The 19827-nt window shown below is 38.2% G+C and overlaps 1 protein-coding gene across 1 annotated transcript in view; it reads right to left on the bottom strand.

Moving 5' to 3' along the window:
• CEP85 (centrosomal protein 85) overlaps positions 1–19827 on the bottom strand; it is a 50038-nt gene that overhangs the window by 25074 nt on the left and 5137 nt on the right. The window contains exons 4-9 of the mRNA XM_053706976.1: positions 14369–14874; positions 14152–14252; positions 13926–14043; positions 13659–13844; positions 12326–12478; positions 9898–10052 (exon numbers count right to left, since the gene is read on the bottom strand). Of these exons, the coding sequence (XP_053562951.1) occupies positions 9898–10052; positions 12326–12478; positions 13659–13844; positions 13926–14043; positions 14152–14252; positions 14369–14874 (1219 nt within the window). The remainder of the gene's footprint in view (positions 1–9897; positions 10053–12325; positions 12479–13658; positions 13845–13925; positions 14044–14151; positions 14253–14368; positions 14875–19827) is intronic.

Here is a 19827-nt window from a genome sequence, read left to right as displayed (position 1 = left end):
TGTGGGGTAACTCAACTCTCGCTAACTCGTCTTTGAGTGAGTCAGACAAACCTAACCTAAATTGGTTTCTTAAGGATAACTCGTTCCATCCACTATCCTTGGACCACCTCTTAAACTCAGCTATATAGTCCTCCACAGGTTTCTTATGCTGTCTCAGGGCTCTCATTGAATTCTCAGCAGTTAACTGGAGATAAGGATCATCATATAGCTGAGACATGGTTTGAAAGAAGGTGTCCAAGGACTGTAGAATGGGGTCGTTAGTTTCAAAGAAACTGTTAGCCCAACTGCGGGGTTCACCCTTAAGATATGAGATTGTTGTAAGGACTTTTACCTGCTCTGTAGGATAAGTGTGAGGCTTAAGAGTAAAGAGCAGATAACAGGCATTTCTGAATTCCCTGAATGTTTTTCTATCCCCTGAAAAGACATCAGGTGGGTTTACATTAGGTTCAATGGTATGGGATACCTTTTGTTTTTCAGCAATCTCTTTAATATAATTTTTTAAAGTGGTGTTCTCTTGCTGGAGTGAGTTTAAGGCTTGAGTAATGTTTTCTACCTTGTCTGTTAAGGTCTGCACATGAGTAACTAAGTCTACTGGATTCATTATTGGGCTTGATTATTATGTCAGGATATTCACCTGAATTGCTGAATTTCCTAATTCCTGTAGGAAGAAATATTTATCCTTTAGTTGAATCCAACTGTAGTAGAATATAAATTAACTAATAAGGATTTCTATGAGTTTTGTTTAATAGGTGTGTAGAAGATTTATTCCTAAATAATAGGTGGCAACATATGAAAACTTGTTCATAATTAGAAATAAACCTTGCATTGATATATGGTGGAAATCTACACAAGTAAATCTATAGTCAGGAGGATGGCAGCTTATGACAGAGATACTAAGTGTAGGACACCAATATAAAAGATACAGAGAAATGCAGCACAATATTAGTAAAGATTGTTAACAAGTTATAGTTTAGGTACCAGGTAATTATTAACATTAGAGAGGAGTATTTAGGTAAGAATTCTTACTATTTAGTGGAAGTCCAGATACTCTGTAACAGGAAGAGATCCTTTGGAGTTGAGACAGTCTGTGTGCAGCTCCGGCGTGTGACGTCACACCTGCAGTGTTACCGAAACCGGAAGTGTGAAACTGTCAGCTCTGGGAGAGCAGGAGTTTCAGGGAGACAGATTGATCCTTAGAAATTACTCCAATGAGATGGTAAGTGAGAGCGGATGCTCAAAAGGTGTTAGCTGGTGAGAGAGGTGAGGTCTGCAGAACAGAGATACCAGAATATGCAGGAGCTGGATAATTCTGAGCTAGTAGAACAAAATAATCAAGCAACTATTAGACTGTGGGAGGAACTTTTATACCTGATGATAGACACCTCCTATTAAAGGGAAAGCAAGGATAGGTGAAAGCATGACAATGTTTCTACCCCTGGATTAGATATATTTGAAACATAACAGGATTAATTTCTTAAACCCAAGGATTTTATATTAAACATTTCATTTTCATTCACATTTCCAGTTAAATTCACATTAGTACTCTGGGAACCAAAATGTGCCTTGAGCCTTAAGGTTCTAAAAAAAATGATACAAATCTTAATCCAAATTAACTTCATTCATATAAGAAGAGGGACAGAAAGTTAGGCCTTTGTTTAACACAGTCCTTTCCGTTTCTGTGAGATGGTATTGTGAGATGTTAATCACCAAGTCACTTTCTGCAGTAATACAATTTATAATGCAACCAGAATCTTGTCAAGGCAGGGATAATATCAACGTTGGGAATCAGAGAGACAGTCTCAGAATAATTTTCAGGCATTTGGAATATCACATCGGTCATCTCGTTATTAGTATTCACAGTGTTACTTATGCTCGAACCTGTACATATCAGACTCAATGTATCGTGGTTGATCAGCTCACCTATGATTTGTAGGGGGTCTTTTTGTCTTTCCCCATTGTGCTGGCTTGCCCCGTGTACAGCTCTGCTGTGGAGGGTGTGTAATACCGCCTTCTGTGCTTCCGTCCTCCCCTCCGGTGTTTATGTCTGATCCGGAGCTTAAAAAATCCTCTGGCGAGGTGGTTGTAGGTTGTCCAAGTGCTGTATTTTTCGTAGCGTTCCTGGCTCCTCTCCATGATGCGCCTTCTCTTCCGGGTCGCCTGTTTGTGACGTTACCGACTTGATAGTTATGTGACCAACGATACACCTGGTTGTACAGGTAATCATCTTCATCTCTGCTGAATTTTTGCTATTTAACTTCTTTCAATTCAGCCTGATAATCCTCCAACAATTTATCAACTTCCATTTTAATTTTCTGCAATTCCTCAGCAGGAAAATAGGTAACAAGGTTTTTTTTTCACATTCTATGACTAGTGCTTTCTGTTTATCGATCTCCTCTTGTAGACACTCTACTGTCCACAAAATAATAACAAATGAGCACTTATTTAGAATGTATTCAAACCTTTTTTCTGTATCTCTCATTATTTGCCATGATCGTTGGTCTTATATGAATGAATTTAATTTGGATAAAGATTTGTATCTTTTTTTTTTTTTAGAACCTTAAGGCACATTTTGGTTCCCAGAGTACTACTGTGAATTTAACTGGAATTGTGAATGAAAATGACAATGTACAAAATGATATAAAGATGTTATTAAATGAGAGAGATATGAAATTACAAAGAAATATATCAGTTGCTGAACAACAGGCTTTAAAAAAACCTTTCCAAAAATAATAAAATTATAATTAAAAATGCGGACAAGGGCGGCGCTGTTGCTGTCCTTGATAGGGAGTATTATGAACAAGAAATTTTGGCCCAGTTATCAGATGGGGGTATTTACCACATTTTAGATGGTGATCTGCTATCTGATAATACAAAAGGAAATATCAAATGTAATTGAGAAAGCTGTAGAGAATCATGTGATCACCAAGGACCTAGCTGCTTTCTTAATGAATAAAAACCCTATCACCCCAGTATTCTACACGTTACCTAAGGTTCACAAGAACCTTAAAGAACCTCCAGGTCGGCCTATTGTGGCTAGCACAGATTCAGTATTTTCTAATATAGCCATTTTTTTAGATAAGGTTCTAAATCCTCTGGCTGCAGTCCAAAAATCTTATTAAAAGATACTGGCAATTTTCTTGAACAAATAAATAAGATACAAAGTGAAGAATTAGATATCCTCTTCACACTTGATGTTGTTAGTCTATATACAACAATTCCCCATGAAGCTGGCATAGCATCAGTATTGGAAGTGATAAAACAAGAAACTGACTTTTCTATTCCTAAATGTCAATTCATTGAGGATTTGTTGAATATAGTATTATATTTAAATTATTTTCTTTTTCAGGAAACTTTTTACATTAAAAAAAAAAGGTACAGCCATGGGCTCTAATGTGGCTTCATACGCCAACATTTTCGTCAGCCAATTTGAGAAGAGATATGAATATACTAGTGTTCTTTTTCAAACAAGCTGTAAACTCTGGCTCCGTTTCATCGACGATGTGTTTGGCGTATGGAGGGGCCCATGGAGTAGATTACAAACATTTGTGGATGAATTAAACAAGAAGACCAATAGTTTAAAATTCACATTGAATTTTTCTGAAAATCATGTAAGTTATTTAGACACAGTAGTATATAAAAAATATGGTGCCCTGACTACTGATCTATTTAATAAGCCCACTGACCGTAATACCCTCTTACATTTTGATAGTTATCATCCTGAACGAGTTTTTAGGTCCATACCTAGAAGCCAATTTGTTGGAACAGTGAGGAACGTAAAGGATAAAAAAAACTACAGGCAGTAAGATTAGAACAAATGGCCAAGAAATTTGAGAAAAGAGGTTATCCTATTCCTAAGCCATTAATATCAAATTGTAAACAAGATGTGCTTACTGAAATAGGAGACCAAGGTTCACGAAAAAGATATAATAAAAAAGAAGGGAATCAGATTGTGTTCACAACACAATATAGTATGTATAGTGAAAAAAAATCTCTAAAATTATTAAAAAACATTGGTATTTCTTAAATAAATAAAATTCTAACATCAGGGAAATTCAAGATCCCGCTATACATGCCTATAAGAGGGTAAAAAACATAAGAGATATATTGTTTAAGGCCGATATGGGCACTAAAAAGGAAGAGAAAGTTAATTATCTAACTAGTGCCAACAAAGGATCATATCCCTGCCTTCATTGTGCACATTGCAACTCTATGATCAAGGGCAAATATATAGCACAAATAAATGATAGAAAAAAAAAAGATATATAAATGGTCTGTACACATGTGATACAGAATATGTGGTGTACCTACTAAAATGCCCATGTAGGCGGGGCTATGTCGTGAAACAATAAATCGCATTAAAGATAGAATTAGTGCCCACAAATCATCTATTACATGTGAAGACAAATCCCTCCCAGTATCGGCCCATTTCACTGAAGCAGGCCATTCAGTGAGCCAACTTAGGTTTCAAGTAATTGATCACATCCCAAAACTGAGAAGGGGTGGTGATAGGGAATTACTATTAAAAAGGAGAGAAGTTTGGTGGATACAACATTTAAAAACTCTCCACCCAGTAGGATTAAATAGGGATTATGACCTAAATTTGTTTTTATAAGTATTTTTTAGATATTTTGTACATCATTTATAGTTTTTTTTTTTAAATACATAGTATTTTATAGAGTTTTGATATTGTGTACATAATCCAAACTACCATTTCAGTAATACCCTCAAAAAATGTAACATTAAAAAGTGAAAAAGGAAAAAAGTTCATTTAAAATGAGTAATAATTATATACAGCCAGTAGGTGGCGAGAGAGAAACATGATAAATATATATATGATGTCATCTAATGAACAGGTGAATTAATTAAATGCTACACAGGTGCTATATAAGGGATTGAATGGTAGTATTCTATATCATGATTAAGAGTCGGATGGACTCGAAACGTCGCTGCTGCTTTGTCTTCATGTTACTGTAAATAAAGCTGATACCTTGATGAATTAGTGGTGCTGACGTCTCCGCTTTGGATATAGATATATATATATATATATATATATATATATATATATATATATATATATATATATATATATATATATATATATATAGAGAGAGAGAGAGAGAGAGAGAGAGATATATATATATATATATATATATATATATATATAGATATATATAGATATATATATATATATATATATATATATATATATATATATATATATATATATATATAGAGAGAGAGAGATATATATATATATATATATATATATATATATAGAGAGATATATATATGGATAGATATAGATATAGAGAGAGAGAGATATGGATATATATATATGGATATATATATATGGATATATATATATATATATATATGGATATATATAGAGATATGGATATATAGAGATATAGAGATATAGAGATATAGATATATATATACACACACACAAAGTGCACTCCAGATCCTCCTAGTACAACAGCTCCGGGTGCTAGCAAAAGCACGATACATCCAACAACAGAAAGCACTCCAGAAGTCTTGTTAATTTATCACCTTTAATAGTGAACGTTTTCGGGCTACAAACAGCCCATCCTCAAACTTACAAGGTTAGTAAAACACTTACCACCCCACTGTGTTATAGACCGCAACCAAGACAAGTGCGCCACGCTCTCCGCGGTGGATGTGCCGCCCCTAGCGAGTGACGTCATCGCCCGCGGCAATGTGCAAAGAACTAAAACAAAAACAAAAGGGCAAAGACAACAGTAAGTATATGCGGGCATAAAAGCAAAAAACTGCTCAGCACTATAGTAATACAGTAATATGCAATTCAATAGATTCACTGGTAGATAAACCAAATATCCTTAAGACAAAAGCAACGGTTGTCATGGTAACCGATAAACAATAAGGCAACCTGCAGCGTCTCTAGAAAATTATTGAATCGGCGATTATGGGGCTCCACAAAACAAACAGGAATACCAATCTGGTAAACAATACTTATATGTTAAACATTATTGTGTGTAGTGGAGTCACATAACCGGCATTAAAGGAGAAAAAAGGAAATCTTATAAATTATTTCTAAGCATGAATAAATCATGACTCTCATTAACTAACAGCAATGACAAATGATCCTGGACTCCCCATGGCCCCATAATGCAGATCTGGAAGCGGGTCATAGAAACACCTGCCAATCAAGCTGTGTATTCAGACCATAAGGAACCAGTGTATTTAATTCGAAAGTCCATTTCGCTTCTCTTTGTAGCAATAATCGGTTTCTGTCGCCCCCTCTGGCTAGTGGAGGTACATGGTCAATGATCGTATATTTCAGATCCATGATGCTGTGATGATGTTCCAGAAAATGTCTGGCCACTGGTTGCTCAGACACACCTTTGTCTTTGTTGAGTGCCAGCTTGATTGCAGATCTGTGGTTTGCCATCTGGGTGCGTAAGTCATCACTAGTTTTTCCCACATAATAAAGCCCACAAATACAGTGCAAAAGGTACACTATATACGTGGTAGTGCATGTCAGTCGAAATTTGTGTTTATAAATTTTTCGTTTATGTGGATGGGTAAAACTTGATCCAGTGATTAACCCCCCACAGGTTGTACAACCTAGACATCGGAATACCCCAGGTTTTTTAATATCCAGCCATGTTGAAGACTTGTAGCTACTAATAGGGTCAGTTTTGATAAGCCAGTCCCGTAGAGACCTAGATCTCTTGTAACCCACTCTTGGGGGATCAACCTTATACAAAGGTAATGATATGTCTGTCTTAACAATGTCCCAATGTTTATTTAGTATGTCCCTTAAGGGGCCTTTATCACCAGTAAATGTTGTGATGAAAGTCATCCTATTGTCCACCTGCTTGGATGTGCAGGTGCTGTCCTGACAAACCTGGGCACGTTGTTCCATAAGTAATTTATCCGGATAGCTCCTGGCTTCAAATCGTTGCATCATCTCAGTGAGTTGATCTTCTCTTCACTTGTCTTGGTGGCGGTCTATAACACAGTGGGGTGGTAAGTGTTTTACTAACCTTGTAAGTTTGAGGTAAGGTTGATCCCCCAAGAGTGGGTTACAAGAGATCTAGGTCTCTACGGGACTGGCTTATCAAAACTGACCCTATTAGTAGCTACAAGTCTTCAACATGGCTGGATATTAAAAAACCTGGGGTATTCCGATGTCTAGGTTGTACAACCTGTGGGGGGGTTAATCACTGGATCAAGTTTTACCCATCCACATAAACGAAAAATTTATAAACACAAATTTCGACTGACATGCACTACCACGTATATAGTGTACCTTTTGCACTGTATTTGTGGGCTTTATTATGTGGGAAAAACTAGTGATGACTTACGCACCCGGATGGCAAACCACAGATCTGCAATCAAGCTGGCACTCAACAAAGGTGTGTCTGAGCAACCAGTGGCCAGACATTTTCTGGAACATCATCACAGCATCATGGATCTGAAATATACGATCATTGACCATGTACCTCCACTATCCAGAGGGGGCAACAGAAACCGATTATTGCTACAAAGAGAAGCGAAATGGACTTTCGAATTAAATACACTGGTTCCTTATGGTCTGAATACACAGCTTGATTGGCAGGTGTTTCTATGACCCGCTTCCAGATCTGCATTATGGGGCCATGGGGAGTCCAGGATCATTTGTCATTGCTGTTAGTTAATGAGAGTCATGATTTATTCATGCTTAGAAATAATTTATAAGATTTCCTTTTTTCTCCTTTAATGCCGGTTATGTGACTCCACTACACACAATAATGTTTAACATATAAGTATTGTTTACCAGATTGGTATTCCTGTTTGTTTTGTGGAGCCCCATAATCGCCGATTCAATAATTTTCTAGAGACGCTGCAGGTTGCCTTATTGTTTATCGGTTACCATGACAACCGTTGCTTTTGTCTTAAGGATATTTGGTTTATCTACCAGTGAATCTATTGAATTGCATATTACTGTATTACTATAGTGCTGAGCAGTTTTTTGCTTTTATGCCCGCATATACTTACTGTTGTCTTTGCCCTTTTGTTTTTGTTTTAGTTCTTTGCACGTTGCCGCGGGCGATGACGTCACTCGCTAGGGGCGGCGCATCCACCGCGGAGAGCGTGGCACACTTGTCTTGGTGGCGGTCTATAACACAGTGGGGTGGTAAGTGTTTTACTAACCTTGTAAGTTTGAGGACGGCTGTTTGTAGCCCGAAAACGTTCACTATTAAAGGTGATAAATTAACAAGACTTCTGGAGTGCTTTCTGTTGTTGGAGATATATATATATATATATATCAAATAACAAAGTAGTGTAATATGCAGTGATACTTTTTTTTTTGGACTAACATAATATTTCAAAGACAAGCTTAAGAGAGGTTTCCTCCCTTCCTCAGGTCTGAAGCAATACTGATCAATCTGATATAGAAACACATCACATACAACGAAGGGAGGGAGGGGGGTGAGAGGTGTGTCATAAAAAGCAGAGGATGTGTCTGAAGGAGAATATAGCTGAGAATAGCCAGAAAGAGTAAATAAACAGAGGAGAGTAAATAGGCGAAAGGAAAAACAAAAAGGGGAAAAAAAAAAGCATGGCATACACGAATAGAGCTACAATGATGAATGAAAACAAATGGATATAATAAGGGAGAAATGAGAATATATATTGGCTCAATGATTGGCTCATTGCCTCCCATGTGACCGGCTGGTGCCGTTCCGGGTTCCTTGTCACGGCGTTGTTTACTGGTGCCAGGATGATGGTCTGCAGCGATCGTGTTATATGCCTGTGCCCATTTCACTATGCAAGTCTATATTTCACTATGTAAGTTTACATTTCTGTGTTTGCTTTATTCCAACATGAATATCATACAATTCGTTACTAAGGGTGTTGTATAACTTCGTTTTTGGGAAATGTGAGCTCCACATTAGTATGCATTTGCTAGCACAGTCCCTCTATGTATCACCTGTTTAGTCACTTGTGCATTAGGGGCCGGGATGGCTCATTTAAACATTTATTACTGAAAATAGCACTATGATGTTTATACTGAGACTCATAGGTCACCATTCAACTTGTTTGGCATTTTTTTGCTCTAATTAGGGGGAGGGGTTTGTTTGTTTAAAGTGTATATATTCACTGTTTGTTTGATTCACTTGCTGTCTGAGGAAGGGGATACATTATCCTCGAAACGTCACATATTTGATAAGTAAAAGTTAATACTAAAAAGCCCAGTGAGTGCAAGTTCTTTTGTTTCTTTCTATATATATATTTTTTTTTTATTTATTTACTATGCAAAAAGGCAGCACTCACTGGTCATTTGTAAGTAAAATTTAGCACACAATCCAGCAACATAGGGGTGGTGATGTTAAATAAATGACATCTAATAACACATTAGCCAAGTTTTATGCTCTCATGGGGAACACCACATAGCTGGTGTGACCACTTTGGATTTACCTTTTGGGACATTTGAAAAAGATGCCAGTTAGGCATCGAAACGTCATGTTTTTCCCAAGATTTTAACTTTTTGTATTATTAAAAGCTAAATTTTACTTACAAATGACCAGTGAGTGGTCATATACACACACACACACACATATATACACACACATTATATATACAAACAAATACATATTATATGGTGAGCCTAACCGGAACTAAACAGCTGATAAAAGGCGCCATTAACCAGCTTTTACTTCTGATTTGTAAGGCGCATTGTGAGCAATATGATGTGCATTGCAAACATGCTATTTTGAACACACAAGTCTTCGGGTCAATGAGGGTTGAGGTTTTAAAACAAATACCATACTGGGCTACTGTGTATTGCTAATTAGCTGCCAGACAGTGCTCTTCTAGAGTAGCTTTAGTATAGAACAAGCCTAGTGTGGTAACTTCTGCCTTAGATACCTGTGTACAGTGCTCATCAACTCCTTCCCCTTGTGTTTCTCGGTTTCTAGCTGGGCCTCCCTTTCTCTGCAGGCTGCTCTGGTCTCCGCCAGCTTCTTCTCCAGCTCCTTTACCTGCTCCTGCAAGAGGGAGCTCTTTTCTTGCAGATCCTTTAGCTGGAGGGAACAGGCAAAGTTTAAAATGATATGGGGGAAAATGCATGAAGATGCAAATGACCTTGTCTTATGTAAGCCTACAATCGTAATTTAAGAAGTGGCCAGACTGCTGCTTCCCAACTTCTCAGCCATATCAGAGCTGACAGATTAAAATCACCCCATACTGATATGCCTGGGGAGACTGGCCAGCTTTCCTCTCTCACAACTGGTTGCACGAGAGCAGGGGGCAACATTGCAGGAGAGACAGCTGCTAGAGCAATGATAAATACAGACAGCAAATGCGGTCTGCTAGCTGTAATCCTGGGAGGGCATGATTCCTGTCTGCAAATGTCTTAATGGAGAATGAGCAAGGATTTATTATTCTAGAGACAGAAAATGTTCGCAGGTAGGGAATCTGTCCATGTGGGATCGCAACAAGTGGGCAGTGTTTGCTGGCCATATTTATCATCATACAAGAAGGCACTTTGCAATGATTGTGCAACTAATCGCACAAGAGCAGCACTTGTCAATAATCCTGATCAGATCTGTTGGGGGTAATTTTAATCCACCACCTCAGAAATGGGAAGGGTTAGTAAGCTTCTTAAAGGGAACCACCTGCTTGAAACGTTTTAAACTTTTTCAGATTATGCAAAATAAACTGACTTTAATTCTGTATGCAGTCTTTATCTTACCATATTCTGTTGTATATAAAAGCTTTACAATTTAAACGTTGATCTGCAGCATTGGATTTGCTATGTATGCTGGCATCTTGTAACGTAAGTTTCACACAGTGTGTCACGTGATGCACAAGGCACCAGCTATTACTAAACCATAGTGATCCCTGCAGTGTCTCAGAAGAACGGCGTCAGGCACGGTTATGTTTTTAAATAGCACAAGCAGGGAAGGAAGCGTGAGGGGAGAGAAGTGGTGGAGAGGGAGGCACAGGGGGAAGAAATAAAGCAAACTCACGCTGCATAAAAATTTTAACTAGAGACATTTGCATCCATCTACCTTACATATGATCTCGGGAGCCTTTATTCCCCCTGTGCCTCCCTCTCCACCTCTCCTCCCCCTCACACTTCCGTCCCTGCTCTATTTAAGAACATAACAGTGCCTGAAGCCGTTCTTCTGAGACACTGCAGGGCTCACTATGATTTAGTAATAGCTGGTGCTGTGTGAATCACGTGACCCACGGTTGTGGAATGTACGTTAAAAAATGGCAGCACACATAGCACATCAACGTTTAATTATAAAGCTTTTATCTACAACAGAATGCAGTAAGATGAAAAGACTGCATACAGCATAGCGTTAGTTTATTTTGCACAATTAGAAAAAGTTAGTTTAGAATATGTCAAACAGGTGTTGTGGTTCCCTTTAAGCTGTAGTTATTTTCATAAACATCCCCCCCCTTTGTGTCAACCTGATATGTTTCGGCACTGGTGTGTCAGACTTACATGTATTTTCAATAGGAAGTACAGTTTTTGTATGATCTCTTATGTGTCTGTAGTGGGTGGTACATAACCTTGTGCAAAAAAGACAGAGACAGGCTCAAATGAAAACAATAACAGCTCAAGAAAGTGTGTGTTCAACAGGATAGTTCCCTCTCAGGGTGCAATCTTTTATCTCACTTTACCCTTCACAGAGAAGAAATATCAGCTTAAAGGGACACTGAACCCAATTTTTTTCTTTCATGATTCAGATAGAGCATGCAATTTTAAGCAACTTTCTAATTTACTCCTATTATCAATTTTTCTTTGTACTCTTGCTATCTTTATTTAAAAAAAGAAGGCATCTAAGCTAAGGAGCCAGCAAAATTTTGGTTCAGCCAATGGACAGCACTTGTTTATTGGTGCTGTCCAATCAGCAAGGACAACCCAGGTTGTTCACCAAAAATGGGCCGGCATCTAAACTTACATTCTTGCTTTTCAAATAAACATACAAAGAGAATGAAGAACATTTTATAATAGGAGTAAATTAGAAAGTTGCTTAAAATTGCATGCTCTATCGGAATCACAAAAGAAAAAAATTGGGTTCAGTGTCCCTTTAAAAAGACAATCCAGGCCCAAAATCCCAGACAGTCATACTGATACTAAAGTTTATTTCTCCTCTGTGAAGAGGAGGTACTCGTTGAACAAGAGCACATTTTTCATCTCTTTTCTTTGTGCTACCCTATTGGTCAAAGCTTTCTTCTGTTACAGTCAGATGATCTTTTGTTGGGATACAATAATGTATTCTTGTACTGTAGAATATGCTACTTTGTGTGTCAGCATCAAGAACTGTAGTGAGAGACTTACCTCTTGGGTCTGTTTCTGGTGGTCCTGTACAGTGGGGAGATCTGCCAGGTATCTTTCCAGGGTTTCAATCCTCTGTTGTTTTTCTTTGTTCTGCTCAGCCTCTTTCTGGCACTTTTTCTTTAGGACATTAATGTGTTTGTCTCTACCCTTCACCTGCATTAAACATAACAGACCTAAAGATATCATTCCCCTTCAACAAAATACTTAAAGGGACATTAAACCAATGTTTTTTCTCTTTCATGATTTAGATAGAAAATACAATTTTAAACAACTTACTTCTATGATCTAATTTTCTTCATTTTTCAGATATACTTTGTTGAAGAAATAGCAATGCACATAGGTGAGCCAATCACACAAGGCATCTATATGCAGCCACCAATCAGCAGCTACTGTGCCTATCTAGATATGCTTTTCAGCAAAGGATATCAAGAGAATGAAGCATATTAGATTATAGAAGTAAATTAGATAGTTGTTGAAAATGGCACGCTCTTTCTAAACCATGAAAGAAAACCTATGGGTTGAATGTTCCTTTAAAAGGGTCATTAAAAAAACAACTTTGTTACGAAAAATAGGTTAAAAGGCATTAAAGTGCAAAAAGCTGAAGCTAAATAGAGATTTTGTAAACACAATGTGACAATTGTCTTCTCCAGACTCAAGCCCAGATTGGCTGCTCTCAAAGGGACACTCCAGTCAAAATTTAAATACACATAGTTGAACATATCTGCAATGTACATGTACTGGCAAAAATGCTTCTAGTAAAAGTTATCACTGTTTTAGTGTTAACATTTTCTCTGCACGTTCATGTGAAGCATAGCTAGATATTCTCAATGCACCAGCATTTAAAATATTGCAGCTGCTCAGAGATTTAGTGGGGCTTGTACCATATCTGCAATTAACAAATTGAGACATTACCAGATGATGCAACCACAAGGCTCTCTGAGCAAGTGCTGTGTTTAAAATGTTTGTGCACCGTGCATACTTAAATACATTTTTTTAAACAGCTATATCTTATATTAGAACCATTTTGCTAACACATGAATATTACAAAAATGCCTCTATTCAAAATGTAAATGCATCCATGTGGATTCCAATTTAGGCTGGAATGTCCCTTTATTAAAGAAAGTGGTGGGTTCCAATAACATTTAGACTTTGTTGATATGGTAATCTATTAGGCTGCAGATAAATTATGTAAGTACAAGGCATTTATTGTCCCTTTAAAAGACAATTGAGCCTTTCTTGACCACAAGCAGAAGAGCAGTCACAAGTAGTGTTTGTTGTTGTTTAAGAATAATGTATTTTTTCCTCCTGTGCACTGCCATCCTTTGTGCCTTACCCTCTCTTCCTGCTTTTTTATTTCTTCAGCATGTTTCTGGGCAGCCTCTTTCATGGCCTCTTTCAGGCTTCTTGCCTCTGCCTCACATGCACTTAGTTTTCTCTCTAATTCTGTCTTCTCTCGGCTTGACGAGTCCGTCTTATCTGCAAACTGAGCTCGAAGAAAAGTGACCTCCCGCTGCAATTCCTGAAGATAGACAGGTCAGGTTTTTAGAAAGGCAATCAGTAAGGAGAAATAAGAAGGAAGAGGACAGCTAGCGTTTCTCACCTGCAGTCTGACCATACACATATCTCCATAGGGACTAGCTTGGCTCAGAAGAACGTTGTGTACTTGCACCTCACTTTCTCGTACTTTCTGCTCCAACTGGGAGATGTGTTGCCTTTGTCTGGTAACATTGCAATATAGAAAAGTACAAGGAGATGAAAACTACAAAATTATTCAACAGTAGTAAACCCACTCAACTTATTGTTGCAATATTATGCTGCTATCTCACCTGTCCACAAGCATCTCCTTCTCCATCAGTGCTCTGTCCCACTGCTTTGGATCCTGATGAAACCCTGAGTACATGGAGGGCTGGGGGCAGGCATTCATCATCTGAGAAATAAATAAAAAGCTGACATTAGAATGATGAGTAGAATCTCAATGGTTTTTGACTTGCTTTAGACAGTTTGATGCAGCGTAGTCACCTACTGCTCCAATGATCACGGTACCTGCAACTGTTCCATCCTAAGTCTCATGTTTTCGGCTTGCTGTTGCCTCCAGGCACTAAGTTCTGCTCCAGGCTGCAGACTGTATGGTTCTGGCCTCCAACCATGGCTGTGTGGGAGAGTTGAGCTTGGAAACCCAGGCCTTCGAATATCACATCCTCCTGTTCCTGCTCTGCTTTCAGGCAAAGATTTGTATGGGTCAGTCACAGAGCGGATATCAGCTGATGGGCCCCTGGATTGTGGGTCCACACAGAAAGTATCCAGCAGCTCTGATTGGTTTAGTGTTGGCTCTATAGTGGGAGTCTCAAACTTTCTGCTTTCATCAGCTGAGGATGGATCAGAAGCTAAATGGAAGGGGTGAGCAGCTTCTCCACAGATGGAAGCTACCAAACGTTCACGAGTGTTAACAGGAGTTGTCCCTAATGTTGAAGGCATTACGTGAGCAGTGGGGATGGCAACCTTGCTCCTTATTGGCTGAAAAGAGGTGCTTCCACTGGCATTACAAAAATCTGCAGGAAGTAAGATAGAAAGAGGTGAAACAGTATAAAACAGTTAAAAAGGTGCAATTAATTCTACCGTTACAAAATATGGGGACAGTTGCACTAAACTTCCATAACATCTCAAGCATGGGGTACAGGTCTTTCAAATAACTAGTCTCTTGTTTCTATGTATTGTGGGGACCAAGAGAGGATTATTCACTCACAAAGATGATGTGCTATATACACATGGTTCCATCAGGTTACCACTGTTCAATGGTAATCATCTGATAACTTCCTCAGCATGTGAATTGTGAACCCTCCTCTGAAAAAGAAAAGCGGCCCTTACACCACTTTAGTGTTTAGATAGGAGTGCTAGGGTCACTAATATGTTGTCTCACACATTTTGGTGAGGTTTAAGGGGGGGGGGTGTCACTTACTACAGAGATCACTTGCACTGTCGACTATGTTGATCCCCTGCATCCTGGGGAAGAGGGCATGTCTTGTCATGTAAAAGTGGGGTTTCTCCCCTTTCACCTGAAGAGTTCTTTGCCCCTCTAGCTCAATTAGTGAAGGAAACGAAGGCTCCCCATCCCTCTTTTTCAAGAGTCCTTGATGGCTTGAGCTGCAAGTATACATATAAGTTTTCATGGCAATTGTCTGCATTTTAAAGAACTCACAACTCCTTAATTAAAAGAGCAGAGCTTCTTTCAAATGAGAGTTTACATATCCCTTTATGTGAAAAAGGGGGCTGTAATAATGGCTCACCAAACCAAGAGAAATGAGGAAATGGCTGTACCCCATGGAACAACCTTAGTGTGCGACATCACCATACCCCACGTGGTGAGAACACAACAGAGTGAAACTCTCTTTCTATAGGACATTTTTCTTCTGTCTAGCAACATATGGTTAAGAGTGAAGGTGCAGTTTATATTAACCCCTTGAGTCGGTATTAAAGTGTTAACATCGGAACTAAGTTCCAATGTCAGCACTTGCTGTTAAATTTAGCTAAAATGCAAGTCAATAGATAATAAATAAAAAGTAATGTGATCAGGGGGCCGTCAGAAGAGGCTTAGATACAAGGTAATTGTGACAGGTAAACCACCAAGAGCTGTGCTTCCTAATCCCATAAACGGTCTTAGAAGAAAGCTTATAGCCGGTTACCCCAAGCATCAGACAAAACCAATGTTGGTATGAAAACAAGAATGCTTTATTGAAACAATGTGCTGGTTATCATAGTCAGTGATATCCACATATCATAATGTCCCTGATTTGGGGGGGATCCCAAGTGAGCGGCAGCAATCCCAGGAAACCATTGAATAGCTCGTGGTTCCCTGATGATACAGTCCAAAAAGCGCTCTGATCCATAGACAGGGGGCCGAGCGACAGTGATGTAAAGGTCCCGGGTGTAGTCCATTATGGAACTGGGTAAGAGATCCATAGCCGCGGTTACTAAATCCCAGATCATATGGGTGCCATCTCAATAACTGCCCCACAGTCCATAGCCCACCAAGGGTTCAACATAATCCCATAATAGGTCAATGGATTTCCACAGCGAAGGCGCTCAAGGGTTTGTCCCGCCAGTGTCAGCCAACACCCAGTTCCAGAGAACCCTGCGTAAGACCCGGTTGGGCATAAGGACCACAGAGAAGAGTAACTTGGATAATCGGAGTAAGCAGGGCTCTTTTAGGGACAAAGTGAACAGAATAACCAAAAGTAATCAAAATGTCAGTCTCTGCAGTCCTATTTCCTTAACAGTAGTCACAGAGGTTAAAAGTATATTAATATAACCATGTTGGCTGAGCAAAACTGGGGAATGGGTAATAAATGGATTATCTATCTTTTTAAACAAACATTTTTCAAGTACATTAAATCTCTGTTTAGCTTCAGCAGAAAAGATAACAGACTGCAATATAGGGAAGGATGTGTGTCAAGGTTAGGCTTGTGAAGAATGTCATGACCTCTTTCAGTTTTCAGCATTGAAATCGCCACAATTTTTAAATTTAAATGAAAGTAAAAAGAGGCAAAATAAATAATGAAAGTTAATTGCAAAGATATTTTACTTTGCATACTTAAAGGGGCAGTCAACTGCAACATTTTTATTGTTTAAAAAAATAAATAATCCCTTTATTACCCATTCCCCAGTTTTGTACAGCAAACATGATATTATTAATGTACTTCTAACCTCTGTGATTACCCTGTATATAAGCTTCTTTTGACAGCCCCCTGATCACATGGCTATATATTTATTTATTATCTATTGACTTGCATTTTAGCCAATTAGTAAAGTGTCATCCACAAACCACGGACGTGAGCACAATATTGTCTATATGGCTTACATGAACTAGCAGTCTATTGTTGTGAAAAGCAAATAAAAAAAAAACGTGATAAGAGGCAGTCTGTAGTGGCTTAGAAACAGGCAGAAATTTAGAGATTTAAATGTTATAAAGTATATTAATTTAGCGCTGCGGAATCTGTTGGCGCTCTACAAATAACCGATAATAATAATAATAATATTAATATAACAATGCTGGTTGTGCAAAGCTGGGGAATTGGTAGTAAAGGCGTTATCTATCTTTTTAAACAGTAACAATTTTAGTGTTGACTGTCCCTTTAAGCATCTTATATTACAATCTCAAAGTGTTTACTCTCTTAGAGGGACATTATACTATAACATTTTCTCCCCTTTAACGTGTTCCCAGTGATTACTGGTGTGTATTAAATTGTATACAAATAACTAATTTTCACGAATTTTGCTATTTGAAATTGTGGTTATTGACTTTTAACCTTTTAGGGTCGTTATGGCGCTTTATTTTGTCCAAGCGCTAGGCTTTAGCACCGTTAGGACGGAATACAACGTCATAGCCGTTTGGCTGTCCTGAAGCCAACAACGCTTCCTGGATGTGATGGCAGTATGGAGGGCGTACCTAGCATCATAGGAATGCCCCCTTGACCCGATCCCGTAATTGACATTGTTCCGATGTAGACATTATGACCCTGTCATGAAAGGGTTAAAACAACCACCTATACTAAAAATATGAAATGACTACTGCTGTATTCTCTATAGAAAAGCTAAGTAAACAAAAGGCAACAGCTCTAAACATCCTCCCAGTGGAGGTGGGAGAGGTAGGTACTCAAATGTTTTTCTTCCATTGCTTTAAGTTTTGTCCTTTGTGTATACAGAAAGCAATAAAATAAGTAGATTTTGTGTACAAAGAGAAAGATAAGAAAATATTAATCTGCCCTACCTAAAAGCTCAGACTATTTAAACGGGTTCTGGATTTAATGAGCACAAATAACTATTTCATGTACAAAAATAAGCATAAAGGAGCAATGTCCCATACATGTAATACTCTGCAGCTGGGATAACAAGTCACTAGAACCACATTAAGGGGAAAATGTGCAGATTGGATCAGTTTCCACTATGGACCAGCAGTGCCCTGCGGGTCACGAGAAGTACTTCTACTGTGTGTTTAACCCTCTTGTGAGGGTAAAACGCATAGTAGTGCAGAGTCGATTGTCTTAAAATTACATGACTATTATGGCCCTTTAACAGTTCACTAAAGGGACAGTGTAATGCAATGCTCTCCCCTTTAATGTGTTTCCAATTATCAATTTTTCCAGCTGGAGTGTATTAAATTGTTTACAAACTGCTCATTTACCTTTATTTTTGGCATCTGAAATAGCTGCTTTTGCCTATACTGAAAATTTCAAAACTCAAATATTGGCTATAAAAAAAAAAAAAAAAAAGCTATGCAAAGACAACTAGCAGAAGAAATTAAACATTTCAACTGTTCTTTCTTAGTATCAGGGTTTGGTATACAGATATATATACGATAAGGAAGCATTTGTGTGTATAGAAAGTGATAAAATATGAAGATCTGATTTTCATGAACGCTCAGCCCATTTTAATGAGTCATGCCAAAGAACAAAAATAGCTACTTCATATACAAAAATAAACCCAAAGTATAATTTTCTCCTACATTTTATACTCTGAAGCTGGTATAACAAATCATTGAAAACACATTAAAGGGGAAACCAATTTTACAGTACACTGTCCCTTTAATTCAGAATAAGTGAAAAAGCAAGAACAATGTTTGTCATCTTAGGAACTACTAGATCTTAACCCCTTAACGGCCAGACTTATATGTCTACATTGCAACAAAGTTCTGATGTAAACATATAAGTTAAAAATTGAAATCACACAATCGTTCATGCGATCGTGTGATTTCAATAATGGAATCGTGTCTGGGGGAGTGCCTATGACACTAGGCACGCCCTCCAGCCCGCGATCCCATCCAGGAAGTGCCTTTGGCTTAAGTACAGCCAAAAGGTTAGGACGTTCTATGCTGTCGTAAGGGCGTTAAAGTCTAGTGCAGTTAGGACGGCATAAAATGTCCTAAGGCCGTTAAGGGGTTAAATGATGATTAAAGCACACAATGGTATTGTTTGGACATGCACCTACCATATATACTATGTACAATTACAACCCAATTCTGTTCCAGCAGCAGAGCATTTTTTTTTAATTATATATACTTTGTATAGCAGAGCAAAAATATACTGTGGACCAAATCTGCTATAAATCTGCCTCCTGTCTCTTACAAAATCAGTCTAACAGACTTGTGTTTACAATAACTATCATCTAGTGTGAAACAGATCATAATGCACAAACAAATGTAAATACTTGTACAGAGGCAATTTAATCAGATGTAGACTGAATGCTCACCTTACTCTTAGAGGTTTTGTTTTAAGGAGATCATCCACAGATAGCATAACGCAGAAGTACTGTACACACTGCCCTGATAACACACAACAGCTATTCTTAGTCACAGTTTTCACCAGTTGGATTCTGTGATCTTTCCAACATCCCACATGGCGGATGCTGTCGAGCCAGTGGTGATGCCCTTTAAACCCTAATACCAGGATCACATTTCATTGTTTAGAAGTCAACATGTTGCTAAGGAAATAAGTACATCTGCCCAGACA

The sequence above is a fragment of the Bombina bombina genome, chromosome 3, assembly GCF_027579735.1.
Source record: "Bombina bombina isolate aBomBom1 chromosome 3, aBomBom1.pri, whole genome shotgun sequence".
NCBI classification, from domain to species: domain Eukaryota; kingdom Metazoa; phylum Chordata; class Amphibia; order Anura; family Bombinatoridae; genus Bombina; species Bombina bombina.
Note: the sequence above shows the minus strand (reverse complement) of the source record. Positions and strands in the feature narration are given on the sequence as shown.